General features: G+C 44.4%; 1 protein-coding gene across 1 annotated transcript; it reads left to right on the top strand.

The window, feature by feature from the left end:
- The first annotated feature begins 4,243 nt into the window (after positions 1-4,243).
- On the top strand, positions 4,244-20,697 carry RIOK1 (RIO kinase 1). The gene is made up of 17 exons (XM_075415311.1): positions 4,244-4,417; positions 5,464-5,656; positions 6,740-6,830; positions 7,925-7,994; positions 8,680-8,722; positions 9,390-9,482; positions 10,460-10,572; positions 10,700-10,780; positions 11,328-11,414; positions 11,950-12,087; positions 12,660-12,763; positions 14,270-14,376; positions 15,533-15,598; positions 17,276-17,395; positions 17,682-17,735; positions 18,797-18,940; positions 20,440-20,697. Exons 1-17 carry the CDS (start codon positions 4,347-4,349, stop codon positions 20,548-20,550), a joined length of 1,686 nt encoding a protein of 561 aa, XP_075271426.1. The 5' UTR covers positions 4,244-4,346; the 3' UTR covers positions 20,551-20,697.
- The last annotated feature ends 3,187 nt before the right edge of the window (positions 20,698-23,884 follow it).

The following is a 23,884-nucleotide window of genomic DNA, read 5'->3' as shown; positions in this document are numbered from 1 at the left end:
CTCATTTCCCCGTCTTCCAGCATGAGCCTAACCCAGTGCTGTTGCGAATGCTGTGCCGGTGCACTTTCGTTAATGCTTCCATTATTTGACCCCCCTGAAATCACCTCCCCCATCCCATCCAACTCCCCACATATCTGCTGCTCGACCGCTCGCAAACCGTCCGTTATGGCTTGGTGAGCCTTTCGATATGCCTGTTTAATCGTGGCGTTACGGGATCCTTTATCTAGTCGTTGCATCTCATCCAACAGCTTTGTCATTTGATCCTGTTGCTTTCTCAATGTGTCCGTAAGTTCATTTTTGTGAATCTTTGGGTATAATAGCGATGTTGGTCCTTCGGGCGAGTCAGTATCCATTACTTGAAAATCAGAGTCCGGGAGCGGCACATTCTCTGGCAGTGGTGGGGCTGTAGGTGGCGCTGGTGCCCAGTCTCCCAATTCAATACTTGGTCGTCCCCAAAACTCCGTTTCACTAGGACGAACGGTATAAGCCTGAGGTGCCGTACAGGGATCTTGATACTCTCCCGCGGGTTGACTGATTGCATAAACAGCTCTCGCGGCAGCTGCAGCCACAGTAGCATCGTCCTTCATATCAGCAATCATATTTTTAACAGTTTGGAAAACAGGGGCTAATTGTCGCATCTCTTTGTTTCTGACCTGCACAGAGTCCCACAAGTCCATCCCAACTCTGTGCCACGCATCCGGATCGATCAGCTGATCCATTGTTGTTATCAGCTTTCGGCGGCGGCACCATAATAATAGTCCTGATATGTCTGCTTTAGTTAACTTAGCGTTGGCTCGATCCACCAATTCCAACAGGCTTTTCAGCGCCGTGCTTTCTGACGCTGATACAGTGGAACCCATGCTGCCGATGTTCATGCCCCCCCCCGGCGTGCCGCGGATCCGCTCCTGCCTTTCTCGGGCAGCCCGGCTTACCTCGCCAAGCTGGCAGTCCCCTGCCTTTTTTTTTGGCTGCGATAAGTCCTTAGGGTCACCACAATGCCAAGTTTCAGCATCCGTGAAAGGACGGGAATGACTCTCACACGCATGGATACGATGCACAGTCAGATTCTTTATTCTCCCGCTTGTGCGGTTATATACATTTACCATATCTGTACACGCGATCACGCTTATAGCGGATAGGCTACAGACATAAATCACACGCTGTTCACACGCCCCACATTCCCTTATGATTGGTAACTATGGACTAACGCCAATAGCAACAGACTGCCTCCACGTCCTTGAACACATCTTGTTTTTGCTAACCCACACCATGTGCACTATCAGAACTTTCTCAATGGCTACTCTTAGCTGTCTTCTCCAGCAGCCTGTTCAATCATGCTGCTTTGCCCAAGTGGCCTAGTCGTGCTAATTCTCAAGCTACATCAACCCCAACACCCTGTCTTATACAACATGCAGCGTTAAGTACAGACTTGTTGCATCTCCAAGTGTGAGCAAACCTTGTGACTCTTAATTTTCAGGAAAGGTAACAATGAGCTCATAGGCAGAGTAAGGGAGGCAATAGTTTTCCAAGGACAGTCTTGTGTGAGGAGGAACATGGAGCTGCAGTGGTCCCAGATGAGTGCATAGGCTGACAGAGGTCTGTACTCCCAGTGATTAGGGATGCTGACTGGTAAACCTCTGTCACCTCTTTTCACATGCCCTGTCACATGGTGGTTGGCACATGGAACCATAATGCTGCTTCTCCCCTTCCCTCCTGCTAACCTGCGCAGTGGTCACTAAGGAGTGGAGAGCCTGAAGCCTGTTTTCCCTCAGTGTGAACCTGCTAAAAATACGTTACCTCTTCAGAGAGGTTGAAGGCAGAGGGCAGTATCCTCCTACTTCATGTCCCACTGAGATGGAATAACTGTGGGCTATGATTGCCTGACTCCGTCCTTCCGATCAGTTCATTATATTTGCCTGATGCAGACTGTCTACATAATTATATGGGCCTCTTCCCCTGTCTAAATGGCTTCTAAATGCTAATGCATTTATATTCATGTCCTGTTGTGTAAACACAAGAAACATTGTCATTTCCATTTCAGAAATGAGAAACTACAACGCTGGGAGTTGCATGAAGGGAGTCGCTGAAGGCCACGCTGCAGTTCAGCCTGTGATGAAGCTGGACCAAGAGTCAAAGTGAGCCTAGCATTTGGCAAGGCAGGAGATTCTCCTTCTGAAGGTACCGCTGTCACCTAGTGGCCTGTTTCACTTATCCCTGTTGCAGGTCAATCATTAGTGGAACAGTTTGTGCCCATTTCCAAATGAGTGATTAAAGCCTGGGAAAAAACAAAGCGTGCTGCAGTCTATGGCTGTAGCAGAAGTCACGTGGAAGCCTGGAGCAAAGAAGGAACAAAAATGAATGTGGGAATCCTCTGGCAGTGTTATGTTTCAAGCAATTCCCTGTCATTACAATAAATGGGTATTTTTACTTAAGAGCGCTGAATAATTTATTAGTGAAATAAACCTGTAGGATTAGTGCATTCTCTGTGGCTTCACCCACATGGATTAAGAATCCTCCAACAGTTGGTTCTAGGAAGAAGTCCAGTAAACAGGTGATCTTAAACCAATTCCTGTTGCATGTGGCCGTACGTTAGGAAAAAGAGCAGAGAGCACAACTGCACAGAGACAGATCTTGTCCCCTCAAAACCAGAGGCTACCCTGATGGGGTGACGGCAAGCCATGCTGGCAGGGCAGCAGCTGGAACTCAGCTGGATGGCCGTGCGTCTTGCTGTGTGACAGGGCCGCTGGCTCAAGTCCTCCCTGTCCCCAGAACTGAACCTGGCACTGCTTCTGCTGCGCTCATTTCGCAGCTAAATAAAGAATGCCGCACGTGGCACTGCAGCCGCTTTCAGGGAGGGCACTTGGCAGCAAGTTCCTTAGCGCAGAGCGTCCCAGTTTTGTTCGGCGTTTGTATAATATCTAGCACAATGGAGCACGATGGGAATTTCCAGATAATGCAAGATAATAAGAAATAACAGGGCAGTTTCTTTTCATATGGAATCTACTTTCCCCCTTCCAGAGCTCCCTCAGGACACATCAGGGAGTTGACCCGAGTATCGCAGCAGTGAGCCCTCCAGCTCCCCTGGCTGAAGCCACGGGTTTCCAAGCAGAGCAGCAGAGCCCTCTGAAGCGGTCAGGCCCTGTCTGTAGGCTTGTCTGCAGTGGAGAATCCTTCGGAAGGAGCTGCTGGGCTGTTTCTTCAGGCTGATGCTGTCTCCTTTTCTGCCTTACCAGCTTTATTACCAGGAGAGAATATTTGACACAAGATTTCCTTTTACACAAAAGAAGGAGAAATGGGTATTTAGGTTCCAGGTGCTCTAATGTCAGAAGCTTAAGCAGCAGAACCTGAAGACAGTGAAGTAACACTGGAGCCTTAGAAATGTCAGGAACTGGCTTGTTTCTTTCCGCAGTTGGTGGCTCTCGATGGGTTGATTGTACAGGAGCATGGTGGATGGAAATGACATCTATTGCATTTGTTCTTTTTTAAAGGCTTCTCAGTACAAGCATCCCTGTTTTGTGCACAGTGGCAGATTTTTGATAACCTTTACATAAACTAATAGGATAATAGGAAAACAGCTACAAAAAAAGACTGTATTTTAAAATTCTACTGTTCTGTACCAGATAGCGAAAGCCCAGCACTCACTCTTTATTTTGTTAATCCTGCATCACACGGGTACATAAACAGACGAGCACCTTGTTCAGTGTAAGGGGTGCTGCAGTGATGGAAGATGGTTCTGGTGAGGCTTGCAAACGTGGAATTCCTTTGGCTCCGGCTGGAGCTGTATTTTAATAAAGATTGGAATTTAGTATTTCAGAGTGTATTGGATAAAGCACTATCAGTATCTACTGCAGATGGCACAGGTGGTAACCAACGTTTTAGGGAAAACCACCATGAATCTGTGGGACAAACGGTCACTTCTCCTGAAGAGGGCTTGACGCCGCCGCGTTTCTCATTAAGGCTGTTGTTACGCCGTGTTACAGAGCGGTACCGCAGGTGCGCGTTTACTTATTTATTTACTCGTTTACTTTTTTATTTACCTGTCGGTGGCTGCTGTGAGCTTCCCCCGGAAGAAAGCCGTGCCGGCCGCATTCGCCCTCGCAGCGCCAAGCCGCGCTACTTCCGCCATGGCCGCCCGCCGCTGGGCCGAACCCCCAAGGCGCGGCTGACGTCAGGTCCTCTCAGCCAATCCCCGCGCCGGACCCTGAGGAGCGGGCGGGGTCGGAGGCGGGTCCCGCCCACTTTAGTCGCACGGCCGCGCTCGTACTCGGGGCTTTTCGTCCCTTTGTCGGCGCCGTAGGTCTCCGCGCTGGCTGCTTGCCCTCACGCCGCTCTCCCCCGCCATTGCCATGGATTACCGGGCGGTAGCGATGAGCCAGGCCGTGCCCGGGCAGTTTGACGACGCAGAGTGCTCCGACAGGTAGGAGGAGGCGGCGAGGGGCCGCGCCGGCGTGAGGCCGGTCGGGCTTGCGGGGGCGGGTGTTCCCCGCAGGCCACGTCGGAGCCCCCGGTGAGGGGGGTGGTTGGGGAGGAACCGAGGAGCGGGGAGGGGAGCAATGCCGGCGGGCGGGTGGGGAAGGGCCCTGTGCGCTCCCTTAGGTCTTCAAAGGTCCATGCTGCCTGCTTCGCCGCTGGAACGGGCGGAGCCGCCTGCAGAGCCGGGGTGGTTGAGGCGGTTTCACTTTGGCGTTGTTTCCCTGGAACTGAGCATGTGAAAGCGCCTTTACGGGACGGTGTGTTGCTTGGGACAGCCCATAACTTTGGCTCGGTTTGGAATCGAAACTTTTGCTGTTGTGCTGAGAGTCCAGAGCTTTTTTATGTTTAGTGGGAGTTGAATAAAGAATGACCTTGTGTTATGGGTTCAAGCCATTTTCTTTCTAGTTTACCATTTATTTCATTAAATGTCAAATGCCTGTGGAGAATCTGCTTTGGGACATACTTGTTCCTGGCAGAAAAACATGACAAACTACAGGCATCCAGATGTGAGTAAGTCAAAAGGGTTCATTTGTCCCACAAATTGGTTTTTTAGGCCTAACTTTTCTCCTGTAGGTTGTGCTGGTGCCAGGAGTTACCAGCAGGTTGGCTGGCTGCCTCCGGTGAGATCTGGTGTGGTACATTGCCAGGTGGAAGTCTGCCGTGGCAGCAAGCTGAGGGGTTCATCTGTGGTGAAGGAGCCAGGTGGCCTGATCTGCTGTGTTCATCTGATTGGAGTCGGAGCGATCCAAGCAGGTGTAACTGCAGAACGAGTTAGAAGGCAGCACTGATGTGGTGAAGAAGATAATTCAAATGTGGTCCATCCTTTGAAGGCAGTGACATCCTCATCTAGGCTTGCTTAAAAACAGGCAAAGTGAGAAACATCTCATGGAGAGCCAACCTTGTGATACCACTTGTTGGGAGAAGTGTATTGAATTTTTGATGACTGTAACAATCATTTGTAGCTATATAAACATCTGCATTTCTTTGAAGTGAATTTACACAAGACACAGAAACAGCTAAAGAAGGTGAGGTCGCTGATTACTGCCAGTCATACATGCGCGAACAAGTTAACACTGAGGAAGGAGACGGTGATGATGATGATGATGAAGACGACTGGGACTGGGATGATGAGGTGGGAAGACTCATGAGGCGCCACAATGTTGCTGGTGGATGTAATCCACAGGTACGTTGAAGGGTGTTTTGTGAGCATCAAGGGTACCTGAGATCAAATGGGGTTAACCCGGTGGCTTTGTTCTGTTAAGCTGAGCATAAATGCAAATGCAAATTTTTCCTTGAGAGAATCCCCTTCCTTTGAGTCTGCTCCTCTGCCATGCCGTGTGTGTATGTGTGTTGTAGGCAGAGCTCTGCTTGGTTTCCTCGTCTTTGTTGCTGGATTCTCTTTGTCACCACAGTTTTCCTTCTGTTCCTTAGCTTTCTCAGCCTTTCTTGCTTTGCCCAACCCGATCTCTACTGATGTTGCTTACTTTAAGGTATTTGTCCTCTGTGGTTTTGAGCATCTTCTCATCTTTTCTATTTAATTTTGAGACTGTACCTGCTTGCCACGCGCAGGGTGAAACAGGTTATGTTTTGGACGAACAGTGAAGGAAGCAAAAGAAAGCATAGGAGACGGAGGAAGGTGCTAGAAGTGGATTAATTTAGAGTGTGCTGTTGGCATAGAAACTCTGGCAATGTGAAAACTAGCTTCCTTCTTTCCCTCAGCCTGGACGCTGGAAGTTCAAAACCTCTTTTTCTTACCGATACCAACGCAACAGAATAGTTGAGATAAATTAGAGTGCTGATCATGGCACATCATGTCTGACTCTCAGCACTTGTCTTGTCTTCATTTAGCAGTTTATGCTGTCCAGTGTTAGTGAAATCATGTTCAGATATTAATTGTGTTTGGAGAAAACCTGTAAGAAAAGTATAATCTTGAAAACTTTTACCTGTTCATTACCTGCTTATTTTTTCTATCATTTTTTTCCTTGTTTCTGTCTGCTATTTCTCTCGCTTTTACAGATGGAAAAAGCTCAATTCCAAGACTAAAAATAACCATGAATTGGGGCACTTCTTGGAATCTTAACTGATGTGCCACCTGTATTTTCTTTTCTTGAATTAAGTAAAATCTGATGTTAATTCATATCCCTTTCTGGTTTTCTATTTCTAGCTCTAGGCATAGCCATTTGAGCTGACTTTTCCAATGATATTGTTTGTATTTTAAAGAGCTGTTTGGAGAAGGCAACTGATATTAACAAATCCTTTGTTTCAGGCAAATAGACAGACCCCTAGCTGCTATTCAGCAAAAATGTCTACCCCTACAGACAAGGCTTTAAGGAAATTTGAACATAAAATTAACTTAGGTGAGTATAATTGCATTGCCTTCTTTTACGAAAACAGACATCGCTCTGTGACGTTCTCAGACGAATTCTGTTGAAGTCAGAACTTTCTGGAATAGCAGTTAACCATTGCCAGATGGATTAAAAAAATGGCATTTGTGTACTTGAAGTTGCCTTTAGTTTCCATTAACCAGTTGTCATACCCCTTTCTCTCCCCTTTCACAGCCATGGGGCTGTTTTGTTTTGCTTTTGCCCCCCCCCCCCCCAACTTCTGCAGACTGCACAAAGTATTTCTTCCCTGGCTTCTCTGCAGGAGCAAGATGTTTGACTGGCGGGAGGGTAGCCACTCTCTGTTGTGATGTTGTTGGTCATTCTCAAAGCTGCTACCACAACTAAATTTTCTAGACGATTGCAGTCCCCTATAGTATTAGGGTGGTAGATTATGGAACGGTTCTCTCACAGGGATAGAGTTTTTGTGGTAAGCGAAGAGGCTGCTGTCCTAGCCAGTGTAGTTTCATGCTTACCGCACGATGGGAATGGCTGTTCTGGTCAGCCTCTCAGGTCTCAATGTAGCTGTGACTGAGGCCTTTCGACAGGGCAGTGAACAGAGGTTGTGTTTTCTTTCATAACAAAGCAGTTCTAAAATGAAGGTTCAAAATAGTAGTGCTGGTATGCGTAGCCACACAGCAGCTTTTATACACTGAGCAATTAATCAAACACCATTTTAAATGCATCCTGAAGAGAAAGTCCTGAAGTCTGTTGCTTATTCTGTTTAGAAAAATGGCATTTGAATGTGAGAAGAGAACGGCGGACAAATTTAGTGGTGAGATATTATCCAGAAGGCATTACTTCTGGATGGCATTACATCTCTAAGTCTGTAGAACTGCCTCACTCATCTGTGTTGTTACCTTATAGTCCTTGACGTATAGACAGAGTGGAGCATTAGGTTGACTGGTCTGTTAGCTAAGCTCCTGGGCTTATTATAAAGAGCTCCACCTGTGTTTGAGTGCTGTGTTGTGGCATACTGGCTGGCAGCAGGATTGCAGAGGCAATTCCAAACATAGGAAACTTCTTTGATATTGGTTCTTCTTTTTCATTTCTTCATATGTGTTTTTCAGATAAGCTGAATTTTGATGACTCCGTTATAAACCGAGTTACAGAAAAGTCTAGACAGAAGGAAGCAGACATGTGAGTATTACTTCTGGTTCTATTTTCATTTAAATAATTTGAACCCAGAAGAGTAGTTCTTATTTCCTAATGTGATCCTGAGTTTTGAATAAATTTATTAAGAGAACCAAATTTTGTAAACAGTCTGCGTGGAGTTTGCTTTCTGATCTTAAACTTTTTGATTTCCAGATTAGTTGCTTAAATCATTCCAAAATTTTGATGCTTCTGTGTCTGCTGCTCGTAGCACATTTGATTATATTGGTGTAGTAAGACAGAAGTGATGGGTGTCATTCCACTAGCAAAAGACTATTTTATCTCTGGTATTTTTATTCTAAACAGAGGTCCTTAAGCAGTTGGGCTAGAAAAAAAAACTGGTAGCCTTTTGAAGGTTCCACCTGATGATTTGGTGGAGAGGTACCTTTTTGTAAATTTTTTTTTTAAGATGGCAGCTTATAGCCCTAAGTTGTGGAAACAGATATGGTGTTCTCCAGAGTGAGCATAGTTCAGTGGAGGAAAGAAAATATCGGTAAAAGTGAAGGGCACTGATGTTTATGGGTTTCTTTTTTTTTTTTCTCTGCCTTCGGGGGAAATATTTGCATTTGTATGAACTGATGGCCTTACTTATTGAGGCGGTCATCTTCTCTTTTTGATACAAAGTACTGAGTCCATGTGTGGGATTGTATCATTTTATTTTCACTTCTGCTAGGTACCGAGTCAAAGATAAGTCAGACAGAGCAACAGTAGAACAGGTAAGTCCTTAATGCATCAAATTTCTCTTTTGACTGGAACAAATAATTTGGAATTTTGGAGTCAGTGATAAAATGGTTACTGCAGGATCAGAGTTTTGCCTTGGAATTCTGTTTCCCTTGTTAACCTGAAGAGACCTGTTGTTTCTTGCTGTTTTTGTTCTTATGTGAAGGTTTTGGAGCTCATGTTTGTGGTTAGCATTGTGATTTGATCATATATGCAATGCAGAATTACATCTTAAGCTTTTATTAAATTCCAAAGAACAGCAAAAAATGCTGGGTTTGCTTTTTTCCTTTTTTCTGTTACTATTACTGGCACAAGGCCATATAGCTTCTCTATTTCACTTGTGATCGCTGTGTCTTAAAAGAAACCTTGTTTTAATAGGTTTAGTGCAGCTGTGGGTGGGAAATCATTCTCTTGTGCCTCTTCCAGAGCTAAGTCGAGGACATATGCCTATCTTAAAACCAAAAAAACATCCTGAAAGAAGTCAAGTATTGTTCTAGAGTCATAGTCAAATTCTGAGTGACTGCTCTTCGGATTATCATTCGATCCTTAAGAATAGTCTGGTGCCGTGTGTCCTCTAGTATGGTTCTAAGATCAGAATGTATTAGTAGGTTTTGTCTTCTTCAAAGAGAGCAATTGTTCTGACTTTTCTGTATTAAATTTGAGGTGTTGGATCCAAGGACACGAATGATTCTGTTCAAGATGCTATCTAGAGGTGTCATATCAGAAATCAATGGCTGCATCAGCACAGGGAAAGAAGTAAGTTTTATTACAAATGACACGATAGTCTTTCTCAGCAAGCTAGTTGGAAGCATGTGGTGCTCAGAGGTACTGAAATACTTTCTTTTAGTACTAGTCTTTTTTGTGTTGCTTGATTGGTAGGAAGTTATCTTAAGATAAAATGCAATTTATGTTAAAGGAAGCAAGATTCCCTAAGTATGACAGTTTCCTCAGAATACTTAAATGTTATCTTAAATTTGTGGATGTCGTTAGTTGTATGTTACAACTGAAATTTTTGGAAAGGGTATGTGTACACACAATATTAAACAGTGCCTGAAAAACATACAAACGCAGGTAGTTTGTTCTTCATGTGTGACTTTCTTGCACACAAATCAGACTAGCTCTTCATGTCAGCAGACATGGGAGTATCTAAATGGCATAACAGAATTATTTTAAAAATACTATCATTGCTGTTACAAAACTAGCATGTTTGTGTGGTGTTCTCAAGTAATATTGCAGGTAATTAAACACAGACCACAAATTTCCAAGTAAACTAATAAATCGGGTTTAGAATGCCTAGTCCTTAGACTGGTCTGGTTTTCTTCCAAGTCCTTGGATGCTAATTAAAGGCATACTTTCACCCCTTGTAGAGGTGTCAATGTGAGATATTTGGGCCATGCTTTAGGGCTTAAGTAGTGCACAGGCGCAAATTAACCCTTCACACAAGGGCTTGTTTCAGTCTCCAAAATGCGGATGAGGCAGAGCTTTCTTGTGCACTGTTGTTTTTGTCCTTGTATGCACCCCTACCCAGTCCTAGGTGCTTTCTGTAAGCTGCCTCTGGTAGAAAAACAGATAGCCCTTGTGTGCAGTCGCAGTCAGCTGGGTGCCACTTAGGGGCTGGGGTGAGAGAGCTTATCGGATCTTTTCCAGGATGTTGGAAAGGGAAGAAGAGAGAAGGTTATGTTGGTTTAAAGAGTTTTTCTTTAATATTATTTCTTCCCTTCATAATCCAATAGGCTAACGTATATCATGCCAGTACTGTGAATGGAGAGAACAGAGCAATAAAGATTTACAAAACCTCTATTCTGATGTTTAAAGATCGGGATAAGTATGTGAGTGGAGAATTCAGGTGAGTTTGACTTCTTCCTGGTTTTACTGGGGAAGAGGTATTGCTTTGAAAGATGGTAAAATCGCCTGTGCTAATACTGCATTGACTGGCTGAGAGTCCCTGTTGTCTTTCGTTTCTTTAAATAAAGATTTCGTCATGGATATTGCAAAGGCAACCCAAGAAAAATGGTGAAGACATGGGCTGAAAAAGAAATGAGGAATTTAATAAGGTGATTCTTCCAGTTTTTATTTCAGCATGCAAAGGTCACTGGAACTGTAAGTTCATAGGAGGTACTCTGCTAATGCTAGACTGTGGCTATCACTACCTTTTAGGGTCTCTGGATTATTCAGGGAAGTGTCTTAAGCTTCCCTGTGGGAGAGAAAAGAAAGGGGAGGGAGGAATAAAGATACCCTTTTGTCTTGCTGCTCATGGTATAAGCTTTTCAGTGTCTGAACGCTCTGTCTGACATGACTGAAAAGTGAGGAAAAGTTAGAAGCTGCTGCTGCTGAGTAACAGTACACTGTGTGGTATCAGTTTAATCTGCAGTTAACCTGAACTGTGTAAAGATTCTTTGTCCCACACAGGAATGCATAAAGAAGGGTCAGAGCAGAATGGTTGTGGCTTTTTGTATTTGTTCCCTATGTGTTCCTCACAAGTGAGTTTCTTGAGGAGCTCTTATTGTGTATTATGTTTAAAGCAACAGAGCTCCTGTAGGCAATAGTGCAGTGCAAATAGAGTTTGTTTTTATTTTTTGTGGCTTTGTTTCTGTGTTACAGGTTGAATACAGCCCAGATACCTTGCCCAGAGCCAATTATGCTAAGAAGTCATGTACTTCTCATGGGCTTTATTGGTAAGGGTGATAGGTAAGCATGCGTGGAAAATCAAATATTTTTTTATTAGTAGCTTTCCACAACATTTTATTAAAACCAAACAAGCCAACCCTCTGAATTTACCTACTGTTACTTTAGGCCTGTAAAATTAACATGTTACTCTTAGTGTGCATGTGACCCAGACATTTGCCAGCTACTGCTGCAGACAATCTCCATGATTCTGAAGCCTCAGTTGTGTGCAAAATGAGTTCATGAAGTGGCTTAACTAGAGATTAAGCCTGGAAAGGCTGGCTAATCATATATGAAGATAGCGTATCATTTTGTAGTACAAGCATTAATGTAGCATGATCCAGATTAGCTCACAATGGAAACAGAGCTCCAGTATCATTGGCAAGCTTATACAAAGCTTTGCTGCCCTTCATGCTGACTGCATGCACTTAGCTGCTCATGCTGATGTGGTTGACACGTGTAGTGAGTGGAAGGATCAGGTACGGCAGTTAAAGCATTTGCAGTTGGTATGAAGAAGGAAAAAGTATTAACTTTCTGTTATTTATGTTGTAATTTCAAGGCCTGCTCCTCTGCTGAAGAATGCTCAGCTATCTGACTCCAAAGTCCGGGAGCTGTACCTGCAAATCATCCAGTATATGAGAAGAATGTACCAAGATGCCAGACTTGTTCATGCAGATCTCAGTGAATTTAATATGCTGTACGTTTTTAAACTTCGCTGTGAATTGTGACATCTAAAATGTATGCATTGGGAACCTCTGTGTGAAAGTACTAACCTACCTTTAAGGGAGGGTGGGGTCCTTTTTGTGACTGACTTTTGTAACTTAGGTAGTTAATTATGTAGCTTTTAACCCAGATCTGAGCTTTCTCTGTTTTAAAGCAAACAAACAAAACAAAGGGGGGGGAAAAAAACCCCACAAAAAACCCCCCAACAAAAAACCACAAAAAAAACCCCAACAAAAACCCCTCGCAAACAAAACTCAACTAGAGAAGAAGTTGGTAAAGTTTTTTTTCTTTCTCCCCCCACCATAATGCTGCTTTTTGTGTTTGCAGGAAGACTATTTCTTTGAAGTTTAATAATACAACTTGTGTAGAGGAGCGAAAGGATTGACCCCAAAAAAGCCACTCTGGCCTTGCTGTGCGAGGTGTATGTTAGAGAAATGTTAAGATTGTTTGCTGGCTCTGAAGTTTGACGTGCACTTTGTTCCTGGCCCCTCAGTAATCTCCCATCTAACAGTGGTGGAGTCAGCACAGCTCTCTGTTTCTCTGCAGGTACCACAGCGGGGACGCATACATCATTGACGTGTCACAGGCCGTGGAGCATGACCACCCACATGCACTGGAGTTCCTGCGGAAGGATTGTGCCAACGTTAACGGTGAGTCAGCTGCACTTCAATTCTTACTGTGATAGCTGGCTTATTAGGAAGGCGGACTGGGTTCGCCTATGTTCTTGCGAGTATATCTGCAGAAGTTGTCAAACTTCTGTTAAAATGCCTCCCTCTCCTGGGTTCTCATGGCTTCCTCAGGGAGCAGTGTACTGTGCTGAGCTCAGAAGATTGTAGTCCGTTTTGCTAGGAGTCGTCTGGCTGAAATGAGTCACTTGGCTGAATCTCAGATTTAAGATAGATCTGAGATCGGTCCCAGACTGATGAGAGAGCAGTCCCAGCATGCAGCAGCATGCACCCCAGCCTTAACCCCCCTTACTTAACGGACTGCACAGACATAGTGATGTGTTTTCATTTTGTGAGTGGAATCCACATCTGGAATTCTTCAGCTGGCAAGAAGTTGCAATGTGTTATGAAGTACCCTCCACTCACTTGTCCAGGTCAGCTGAGAGGATCGAGGCATAGAGTAATTTATTAGAGATGATACCGCTTGTCATAGTATTTTGATGAACAAGGTACTTTTATTGTATTTCTCTTCTGAAAATTCGCACTTCGTCTGTGGGTATGCATGTTGTGTAACAGACACCCACCTCCTGGTAGGCTGTGTTTCTCTCTGAGGACAAGAAATCTGTCATTGCAGGCTGCTTTTCTCCCCACTTTGTTTTCGGATTGACTTTTTTCTAATTTTACAGAGACTCTTGAAAGTCTGTGGAAGAACTGTGTGCTTTTTGATGCTGTGTGTTCGTTGATACCCAGTATGCTAGTTTTAACTTGTTCCTTTTCTGTTCATGGGTTTCTAATAACTCCCTTCTGGCTCAGATACTTGCACTCTTACTCTCTTTTATTGTCTTTTGGCTTGCTCTCCATGGATATTTTAGTGCCTCAGTGACTTTCAGTGGTTTGGGTGTGTTTTGTTTGTTTGTTTCCTGTCACTAACTTTCTCTGTGTAGTGGGTCCTACAGAGACAGCCCTAGCTGTGAGCATTGCAAGGGTTGGGGTTCCATGGGCACAGAGAGCTGCCTCCAAACTAATTTTTTTTGTTCATTCTATGATTAATTTCTCATGGTGAGAGATCTTCTCAGAACTTTAGTAGGAAACACTTATTAAGCAGTCCTCAGTGTCTTTCACTGCTGTTCTTCAGTACAGAAGTGCAGCCTCTGAATTTGGTTGTACTTGGCTCAAGAAATTGATTGAGTGCAGTCATTAGTAGTTTGTAGTCCCTACTTCATTAAGTCTGGCTCTTGCTGAAATTGATTTGGCTTTTACATTTATGTGGTTATTCTCCTTTCAGTATTTGTTGCATCTGGAAGATGAACAGTTCTATTTCAGATGGCCAAGAGTCATATGATAACTAAACCCAGTATGATGCGGTACACGTTGCTGAGGCTTTCTGAAGTCATCAGGGCCATCAGCTTGCTGTAACTGTCAATTTAACATCACAGCTGCACGTTACATGTAATTACTTACAGTTTTTGACTCTGCCCTTGTTTCTGGTAGACTTTTTCCAGAAGCGCAATGTTGCAGTGATGACTGTGAGGGAGCTGTTTGAATTTATTACTGATCCTTCTATCACAAACGAGAACATTGATGACTATCTGTCTAAGGTAAGACCTCATGGCCTCGTTGCTTATATAGGAAGACTGAAACAATAAAATCGGATCTAGTTCAAGCTACTTCATCTTACTTAATCTACATCCTGCTGTTGAAGAAAGCTGGTATATGACATTATGTTATGCTAGTGCTTCAAAAATGCATACGGGTCTTTTCCGTTTATACCACTGTAGGATAGCAACACGTTCATTCTGTGTTTTTGCAAAGTGTAATCATGAAAACTCAAATGTCTGTTTCGAGTGCTACTAAAGACAAGATGCTTTAAATCAGTTCTTTCTTTTTGGCAAGGAGAAGCTCTGCAGAAATACAACCATGCTTACGTAGAGAATGGGGTTAGGAATGCCAGTTGGAGCAGGGTGGGCTGAGGGAGGAAGGGAATTGCTCAGGGCAGTGTTACTCTAAGGTGCCTGCTCTTGCTAGCCAAATATAGCAGCTGGCAGAACATGTTGATTCTAGGAGGAGGTAAACTGGCTCAGTGTTGCTAGCAGTGCCCATGCATTTCGTATCTAGCTGCCAGTCCTCTGCTCCTGGTGAGATCTTTAAAAAGGGGAGGGGGGGAAGCTTTTTAAGTTAATGCAAGAAAGATGCAGGCCACATGCCATGCTCAGAGTGGAGATTTGATGTATTGTTCCTGGTCAAGACCACGAGGCAGAGACTGAGTGTGGTCCAAATACCTGTACAGCATGGGGATGGATATCTGTTGTGTGCTGTGTGTCTTGCTGGAGGTTGAATGAGACAGAGCTGTGCTACGTGATTCCCCATGTGCTCCTCTGGCTTGCTCAATGTGCATGAGAAGAGCTGAGTTCCAGGCCTGTGCGCTGCTCATTGTATTCTACTTGTGCTGTTGCGTCCTGTAATCATGCTGGGCCTGCCATAAGTTGGTTTGGAAGGAGCAGCAAGCATGTTTTCCCACTATTAATAAAGCCAATGTGCAGTTACAGGCGTGCTTCGCAGAAGTGTTGGTTACCATTAGGTGTCGCTCAAGGCGTTGCCATAGGGAAAGCTGGAGTATGTTGTGAGCGACAGTTGTGTGATGTACACACATAATCCTGTGTATGTGTGTAGAGAAACGCAGATGGGAATGGTTGGTTGGATAAAGTGATGCGATTCTAAAGAGTGATAACTTTGTATTGTTTTGTATTTCTTTAGGCAATGGAAATAGCATCAAAAAGAACAGAGGAGGAAAGATCCAGTCAAGATAAAGTAGACGAGGAAGTAAGTGAGGATTCTTGTTCCTGCTATGAAGTTAATATTAACCTTGCCTCTTCTAAGCAATAAAAGATGTTCTGTTTTATTTGTCAAAATGTGATACTGAGATGGTCTTGAACCAGATGAGATGTGAAGTATTAAGGGATGCCGTGTGTAAAAGCTGACAGTGCTAAGGTGTTAGAAGGCAAATACTCCATTTCCTAAACCAGTGTGTTTGCTTGTAGCTGGGTCCCTTGATGTATCTTCCAGTTCAGGTTCAGTTAACAGAAAAATTGAGTGGAGAGATCTGATTATGCCAGTGGTTTTGGACCAGTGATACAGAAGCAGGGTATCTGGATACGTGCGTTGACCAGATTGCCTATCTAGCTCCTGTCCCAGTCTAATTCAGTTCTTCCATGTACTGTTTCTCTCCTTTGCTTTTACATTAAGTGAAGCCATTTCAAGTCCGTTACAGAAGACTGCTAATGTCTTGAAAAGGCTTGACATAAAGATAAAACAATGTCTATATTAATCTTATCTCTCTGTTCCAGAAGAGTTTTAAAATAAAAAAAAAAAAAAGAGAAAACAACAAAAAAAAACCCAGAAAAGCAAATCTGTGTTGAGCAGGATTTATATCAGTGAGAACCTATTTGTACTGGTTCACATGGTGTTTATCTTTGGAGTCAATATTACTTGATTTATCAAAGACTTTTCATCTTGGAGCTCTGCAGGTCTTACTAACTGCTTTTGGCTCAAGCTTGGCCAAGGAAAGACTTTTTTGTGTCCTAAGATATCCTCAGCCCACAACTTCTGAGCTGTAGGGTCGGATGCTAATGTTTTGTTGCAAGCCCATGTTTTGCAAACCAGTTATTCCTTTGCTTATAGAAAGGTACTGACCCCTAAGAGAGATGGTTTAGTAACATCTAAGTTCAGTTTTTGTCTTTGACTTCTCATGTGACCATGGCTAGTTTGTGTTCACTTTTTTGACATAAGAGTAGAGCTGATTAAGCTCTGTGGAGGTGGGGGCTTCTGCTCTTTGCTGTTAGTCTAGCAGTTATGATCATAAAGTGTACTGAATTTGTACTGGGGTTAAACTGATACCGTGGAAAAGAGAAGCAAAATACTTCTCTCTGATCTGGTGGAGACTTAAGTTTGCTAGAGGACCGTTTCAAAAAGACTGCATGACAGATTTTAACTTATGTTGTTGATACTGCAGTTAGGTTTTACGGTACTATACTGCTGCAGGAACCTTCTTTGAGTTGGACTGTAGGTTGAAGGAGGTATTATTATATGAAGAGATTAAGTTAACAGTGCATTTAATGCAGTTGCCTCCTGAAGGCATTGTAAACATAACAATAAAAACATCAGAGAAAATCCTAAGAATACAAAACCTTAGGACTCAAATCGCTTAAGAGGAAGTTGGAAGGGTTAGAGAAATTTATAAGTGGCCTTGTGATAGTCGTGCTAAGGAAGGGGCCTTATTCGTAATGAGCTATCAGTAATGTGTAGGTTGAAGGTTAAGTCTACTCCTGCAAAAAACCCCAGCAAGTTCCAATGGTAGTGGGTGACTACTGTGTTCATTTTTAGTTTCTCTGAGCCATGAAATCCCTCATGAATTTTCTCTTAAGGATGCATAATTGGGAAGGATGAACCATCATGAAACTATGTAAATTAGGAAGTCTGTGTTTCCTTTCACTCTGCTAGGTGTTTAAGAAGGCTTACATACCTCGAACTTTGACTGAAGTTAAAAACTATGAGAGAGATGTGGATATAATGATGAAATTGAAAGAAGAGGATATGGCATTGAATGTTCAGCAAGATAATGTGAGTAGACGTGCTGAGGCACTGCAAGAAAGATGGAGGGAATACAAATTCTTCTTACTGGAAACTGATAGCAACAAAAAAACCCCAGAAGCCTTGTTACCAAGGTGTGGAGTACTGAATCTAGTGTCATACTTTAAAGTCATCTCTTTAGTACTAATACTAACGTGTGTGTTTTCTTTTTTTTCCTTTTTTTTTTTTGAGATACTTACATTCTCTGGGCATAAAAATTTAAGACTCATATTTTGACAACGTATTTTTTTCTTTTTTTCTCTCTCCCTGAGTGTAGATTCTCTACCAGACTGTGACAGGGCTGAAGAAGGATTTGTCTGGTGTTCAGAAGGTGAGAAGGCCTTTTTGAAATCTTTTGCTTTAGCCATTTTCAGAAAAGCACTTGTAAGGAGTGCAGAGAATGCCTCATCTTGCAGCTGGAAGAAGCTTCTTGTCTGCAGAGTGACCATTTATGCTGGGTTGGGTGCTGCCTATGCTGGGATGGGTCTGTCATCAGTGTGTCCGCACACTACATGAATTGATTCCCTGCACAGTGACTGATGCTGCATTGCTTGGGAATGAAATGGTAATCCTCACTGTGGTCATGATCTCAAAAGTTAAGGTGGAGGGTGGAAGAAGACATTTTCCAATTATGGAAAACTTAATTGATTTACAGTGTGGTGTGACTACAAGTTCTGATATGTTTGGGGTAGATTTGCTGCAATTGTGTAAAGAACAACTCTGCAGTATAAGGCATAAGATATCATGCCCTACTGTATTTTAAGTACTTGACAGTGATGCTTCTGTGAAGTACTTTGGGTAAGAAGCTGGGTACAGATCAGTCTGTAGCAGTATAACTGAAGCTGGTTACCCAAGGCAGAAGCCCGATGTGGATTCCCCTTCCTTCCTTTGTAAATGTTACCTAGAAGTGGTGTAGACCTGTTTTAAAATGAAAGTATAACTATGCATGGAATCAGGCTGTGGCCCAGTCTCCAGGCTTGTTAAAGAAGTGAGTTTTCCAACGTAGATGCTTGTATTTGCAATAAAGCCTACATACAGCGCCCCCGAGGTAGATTTTGCTATGATCCTAGTATAATTAAAAATTGGATTCCACATGCATTAGCAAATTGCTGTTTAACTTAAAGAAATTAGTTTGGGAGTGCCAATACAGCTGTACTGTGGGCCCTGACCTACAAGGGTCTGTGTGGTACATTCTAGATTCCTTGGTTTGGATTAACCTGCTTTTCATTCTGTTCCTTGAGACTCAGTGATGGCTGTAGTAAAGGAGATGGCACGAGCTCACCCGAGGGTTTCTTTTTAGGCCATTCTGTTTTGTTATATATAGTGTGTGCACATAGTTGTTAGGCTTCTGTGTTTTGGTATGATATAACTCTCTCTTGATATATGTTGCAGGTTCCTGCACTTCTTGAAAAGAAGGTGGATGAGTCAGGAACAGGCTCTGATGATGATGGTGGCAGCTCAGAGGACTGTGATTTGGGCTGTAAAGAATCTGTACATCCCAAAGATAAACCTGCTGAAGTTAGCATGGACAAAAAGGTCAGCTGGCCAGGAAATGTTTATTTTTCCCCACTTCTGCCTATGTGTCAGGAAAAAATCCAAACTTAGTTCCGACTGGTTCTTGCTACTTCTTGTCAGAAACAATGAACTTTTCCTGTTGTGGAGAATGAGAGCAGAGAAAGTGAATTTCATTGTGCATGCTCTGTTAATGGTGTTTTTATGTAGAGGAACAGGTAGCATAGCTCTCTGTAGCCTAGACAGAGCTAGAAGAGGGATCTCTGCAGGGAATTCTAAGGCCATGCAAAGAAGAATTTAGTGAAGCGTGAGCCAGCTCTTCAGTGCTTCTGGCTACTCTTCCAGGATTTGGTGTGCAGGTTGTAGTCGTGGTCCCCAGTTAACCTCCTTTTGCCTAGGGAATTGAGACCACTTGAGCTGAAGAACTGGAGACTTGGTGACAATGTTTGTACCACAGATGGCTCTTGTGGTACCCTTAGTACAGACTAGCTGGCTTTGCTTTGGGTAACAGACATAAAGCTATGCAAGGGGATTATGGTTTTTGTGAGGTTTGAGGTTTCATTCTCCAAACTTCAGAACAAGTACGGTCTGTTTGAGTGAGGCTCTTCTGCAAAGTATCACACAGGGGTAAGAGCCTTTTGGCAGCCTTTTAGGTGCTGTGCAAAAGAAGGATGAAACTTGCTGGGCTTAAGGGGTTCAAGATTTGCGTGTCTGCTTCTTAGGTTTTTCTTCCTGGAAAAGGCAAGATAATACATTCCATATCCATCAAATAAAAATGCAGTGCTCTACTAGACACTTTCCACCAATTTAGAGCTGCTGCCTTTCAGATGTGAAGCAGGGAAGCCTTCTTCACTTCTCATACTTATGGATAGGTTTTCATCTGGACTTCTTTTTGTGTGAGTGAGATGAGGTTTTTGCTAACCTATGTGTTCAGTTGTAGCTCAAACAACTGATTAGCAGCAATTACTTCCACCCTCTACCCCATTATGCTGACTTTCTTTTCCAGTAGAGTGTAGTCTCTTCACGGTCTGACACAAATTATATTGCATTGCAGTAGCATTGCACCCTTTCTTACCAATCCTGACGATGATCACCATGCTCAGAGTTACCAGCAGTTACTGGATCAGTATTTTTGCACGACACCTGGAAACACATGCTATTGAAGCCCTGTGGGTAGCCGAAAACCTAGATCAGGCATTCTATTGTAATCTTAGGTGTAAATAGCAGGAGTTAAGAATGCCTTTTGTTCCCTTTTTTCAAAGGTTGCATGAAACCAAAAGGTTTTGACTAGTTTGAATTTTGCCTTGTCATTACGTGTGTGTAGGTCGTAGCTCCACCCCCAACCTATTCTTCCTTTTTTGTTTTGCCTCACCTTTCCTGTTAATTTTCTTTTTGTATTTCTTCCTCTTGATAGCCTCATTTTTGTGTGGTTTGTTAATTAACTCATTAATGTAACAATTGATTGTCCTGCTCAAAATCTTACTCCTTCTGGGTTTAAATGAATGGTGTTTGGTCCTTTATAGGAAAGGAAGAAGATGGTTAAAGAAGCCCAAAGAGAGAAGAGGAAAACCAAAATCCCAAAGCATGTGAAGAAGCAGAAAGAAAAGACTGCAAAAATGAAGAAAGGCAAATAAAATCAGCTTTGGCTTAGGGAAGGGGACGGCTTGTTCTGGGTTATTTAGTCACCATCTTTTTTCTTTTTTTAAAATTAAAAATCCTTTATTTATGTACATACAGTATGAACTGTGAGGGTTGTTTTGTTTAAGAACATGGTGTAAATGTTTGAACAGCGTATATGCCATGGGTTTCTCAATAGGAAACAATGAGTTAAACACTTGTGCGTGCTAAAATCCTTTACTTGTGCAGGCTTAACTTCTTGTTAAACTCTCACTGATTTGTTCCTGGGGTCTTAGTCCCCTGCTTCGCACTGCATACAAGCTGGTTCGGTTTGTTCCAGAGCAGTGATTTGATTCAAACAGATCCTTGGAGGAGAGGGAATTGTGATTCCAAGGTCCATGCCCTCTTTACAGCGTGGAAGCAAATAGAGCTGGCTGTCTGCTGCAGGCTGTCACCGTCACCCCTGGATAACCCTGCAGGCACTGTGCCTTGACTGCCTCACTGTGCTTGTATTACCGCTGGTATTTTCTTACTGAAAGCTTGAGTTTTGTGATTTGGGAGGCAGCTGTCCTCATTGCCTTTCTGAAGCAATCAGGCAGGTGTACCCAAACAGTCCAATGCCAAATTTGTTTTGTTTTGGTGGTTTTTTTTTTTTTGGATCCAACATAGGCACTGTTGCTTTTAGGAGTATTATGAACTGGCTATTTTGTAAGCTGGTCAAATGAGTATTTGCTGCCAAGATTAATCAGTGGTGTTCAAATTCCAGGCTCTGTGAAGGCTTGTGGCAGAACCTCTCTGTGGTGTGGCTCAGCATTGCCAGTCCATGTTGTGCTAAGGTGCCCCAGCTCGATGTGAGGGAGAAGCTGGCAGCGCTCTGCTCAGAAGTGACCCACTTGGATCAGGGTGAAGTTGCCACACTGAAGACAGACTACCTTCTCTTCTGGCAGCCACTTTGGCCACTGAGGCTGACAAGTCTTGGGAGAGGTGTCCTCATGCTGTAGCACCTCAGTTGTCTTTTCCCACTGCCTGTGGTTCAGAACTCCCTGTGCCAGCACAAAGGAAGGTTCTGATTCCAGTAGATGTGTTGATATGTTCTCCCATGTTAGGGGTGGGCTTGGTGCCCTGTCGATTTACACTTACAGGACGTACATCCTCTGACAGAGGACAGCGTTTTATCCAGCAACAGATATCCAACAATGATGGGTTGGCCAGGGGCAGGGTGAAGCTTTATTTCCTCACTGCACACACCCAAAAAAGAGATGATGTCCATTTGCACACATGGTTGCGCTCCCCAGTGTGACATTCATAACCTCTCTGGTGCCTCTGGCTAGCAATCTGGTAAGAGGAACTGATCAGTGCTTCCAGCTCTCTCTCTTTGTGCTCTGTTTCTCCCTATCCACACAGGGACTGACAGCACTCTCATGTACAGTACGCATAGAAGTGTAGACAGTGTTGCTGGAGAATGTTGGGAAGCAGGACTGGTATTTCCTCAGCAAGTGGGGATGAAATACCTGCATTTTGGGAAGTGCCATTACATCAGGTGCGAGGAAGGGGGCAGCCTCTGACTTGATAGTGGAGGGAGGAGGAGGTGCAAGACCTACATCCAGAGGTGAGGGGAGTACTGTTGGTGGCCACTTGTCTAAACGCCGAGGGCTGAGATGCTGCGAGATGTGTGGATGTGCTAATTCCTGCTTTTCTTTGCCATTGTGGGAGCTTGCACAGTGAAATCATTGGGCAGAGATGGCCTTGGTGACGGCTGCCCTGAACCTGACAGGTTGTGTTCACGGGTGCAGTGCTGAAGGTGACTGAAACAGTAATGGCTTTTTGTACTTGCTTTGGCCTTGGATCCCGTTGTGTTGGTGATTCTCCCCTGCTGACTGATGTGGCTGTGGTGTGTGCATCTGCTGCAACAGCTGTGGTTCATGAAGGGGTGTGCACCAGGAGGTGTGCGTAGGGACTAGGGGTGGTGGGGGAGGACTGTGACCCGTTGCCTTCCTCCAGCAACAAGTTGCGTGTGGGCTAGACCTCGATGCTTTTGGTGAAAATGAGAAGTTGTGCGTGCTTTAACTTCACATTGTGCAGCAGGAGACCGCTCCGTGGCTGAGCGGTGGGAGTTGGGGCTTGTCAGGCACAAGGGACAACCTTCTGTTTGTTGGGGCTGGGTACTCTGAAGACAAGGATGGATGCCGGTTTTTGGCAAAGAACCTGGAAGCCCCAGGCCCAGAGCATGCGTCCCACTGTGGGGTTTTACCTCCTTTACCTGAGGAGGCACTTCAGAGAAAGGAGGCTGCTGTCATCTCCTTGAGGGAAGAGGAAACGTCCCAGCCCATGTAACCTTGTCTTCCCTCCAGGCCCTGCACCACAGCCTGATCGAGTCTGCCTAGCTCTAGCCATCCTGTAGCATGAACGTGGTCCTGAAGCAGTCATTTGGGGTTGGAGCCTTGCTTGCGGTGATGTGCAGCAGGGCTGTTGGTGCAGGTTGTGCAAGCAGGAGCTATCTGCCTCAGGTGTTTTCTCTAGGACATGTTTACATAGTCAGGGCATTTGCAGAGCACCTGAGGTGGAGTGTGCCAGAAAAGCCCACGCTGTCCAAGTGTGGGTGGCCTTGGGGATAGCTGTGGCAGCTGGGTATGCGCATGTTGAGGTGGGCTGTGAGTGCTTTTGATGTGTCCTGGCTGTTGCAGGCTTGAGAGCTGTAGGACTGAGGCAGTCCACAGGAACGGGGTGGGCCGAGAGCTCTTTGGGCCAGGACTGTGAGATAAGCTATCTTTCTGGTGACCCCTGAAGCAGGAGAATGGCTGTTAAGAAATGTTAGACATAGCTACCAAAGGGCACCAGTCTGATAGGGGGTGGGGAGGGTGGGATGGGATGTTGTGACACTGTATCCCATGCTAAAGAAAGAGCTTCAGAGTAGCACAGATACTCAGTGATGCTCTACTGCTGCCAATATGTGATGAGGCAGGGATTTTTTCCCCCCTCGGACATCAGGGTCGGACGAGGCCCACTCGCTTTGTGTGCCACGGCAGCATGTTTATGGTGTGCCCTGCTGCTGGCACCTGTGCAGACAGGGTAGTGCTGCCAGGGCAGGAACGCCAGTACCTTACGTAAGAAGAACTGGGACACAAACAGCTCCAAGTAATGCTTCCCATTTATCTTCCATATTCTTCCCTCCCATCTCCCTCCTCTCCCCAAGACTGCGCTTACTGGTAGGGCTCTAGGGTCTCTTGTGGGCTACTGCAAGTGTCTCCACTGTGTAGCTCACCTGATGGCACACAGCACGGGTGATCAGGCCCTGGAGAGGTGGGCTCTGAGGTAACTGGTGGGCTGTGGCTCCTGGAGATGACCCTGAGA

This window comes from Opisthocomus hoazin, chromosome 3, assembly GCF_030867145.1.
Source record: "Opisthocomus hoazin isolate bOpiHoa1 chromosome 3, bOpiHoa1.hap1, whole genome shotgun sequence".
Lineage (NCBI taxonomy): Eukaryota > Metazoa > Chordata > Aves > Opisthocomiformes > Opisthocomidae > Opisthocomus > Opisthocomus hoazin.
This window is presented reverse-complemented; position numbering and strand designations above follow the sequence as displayed.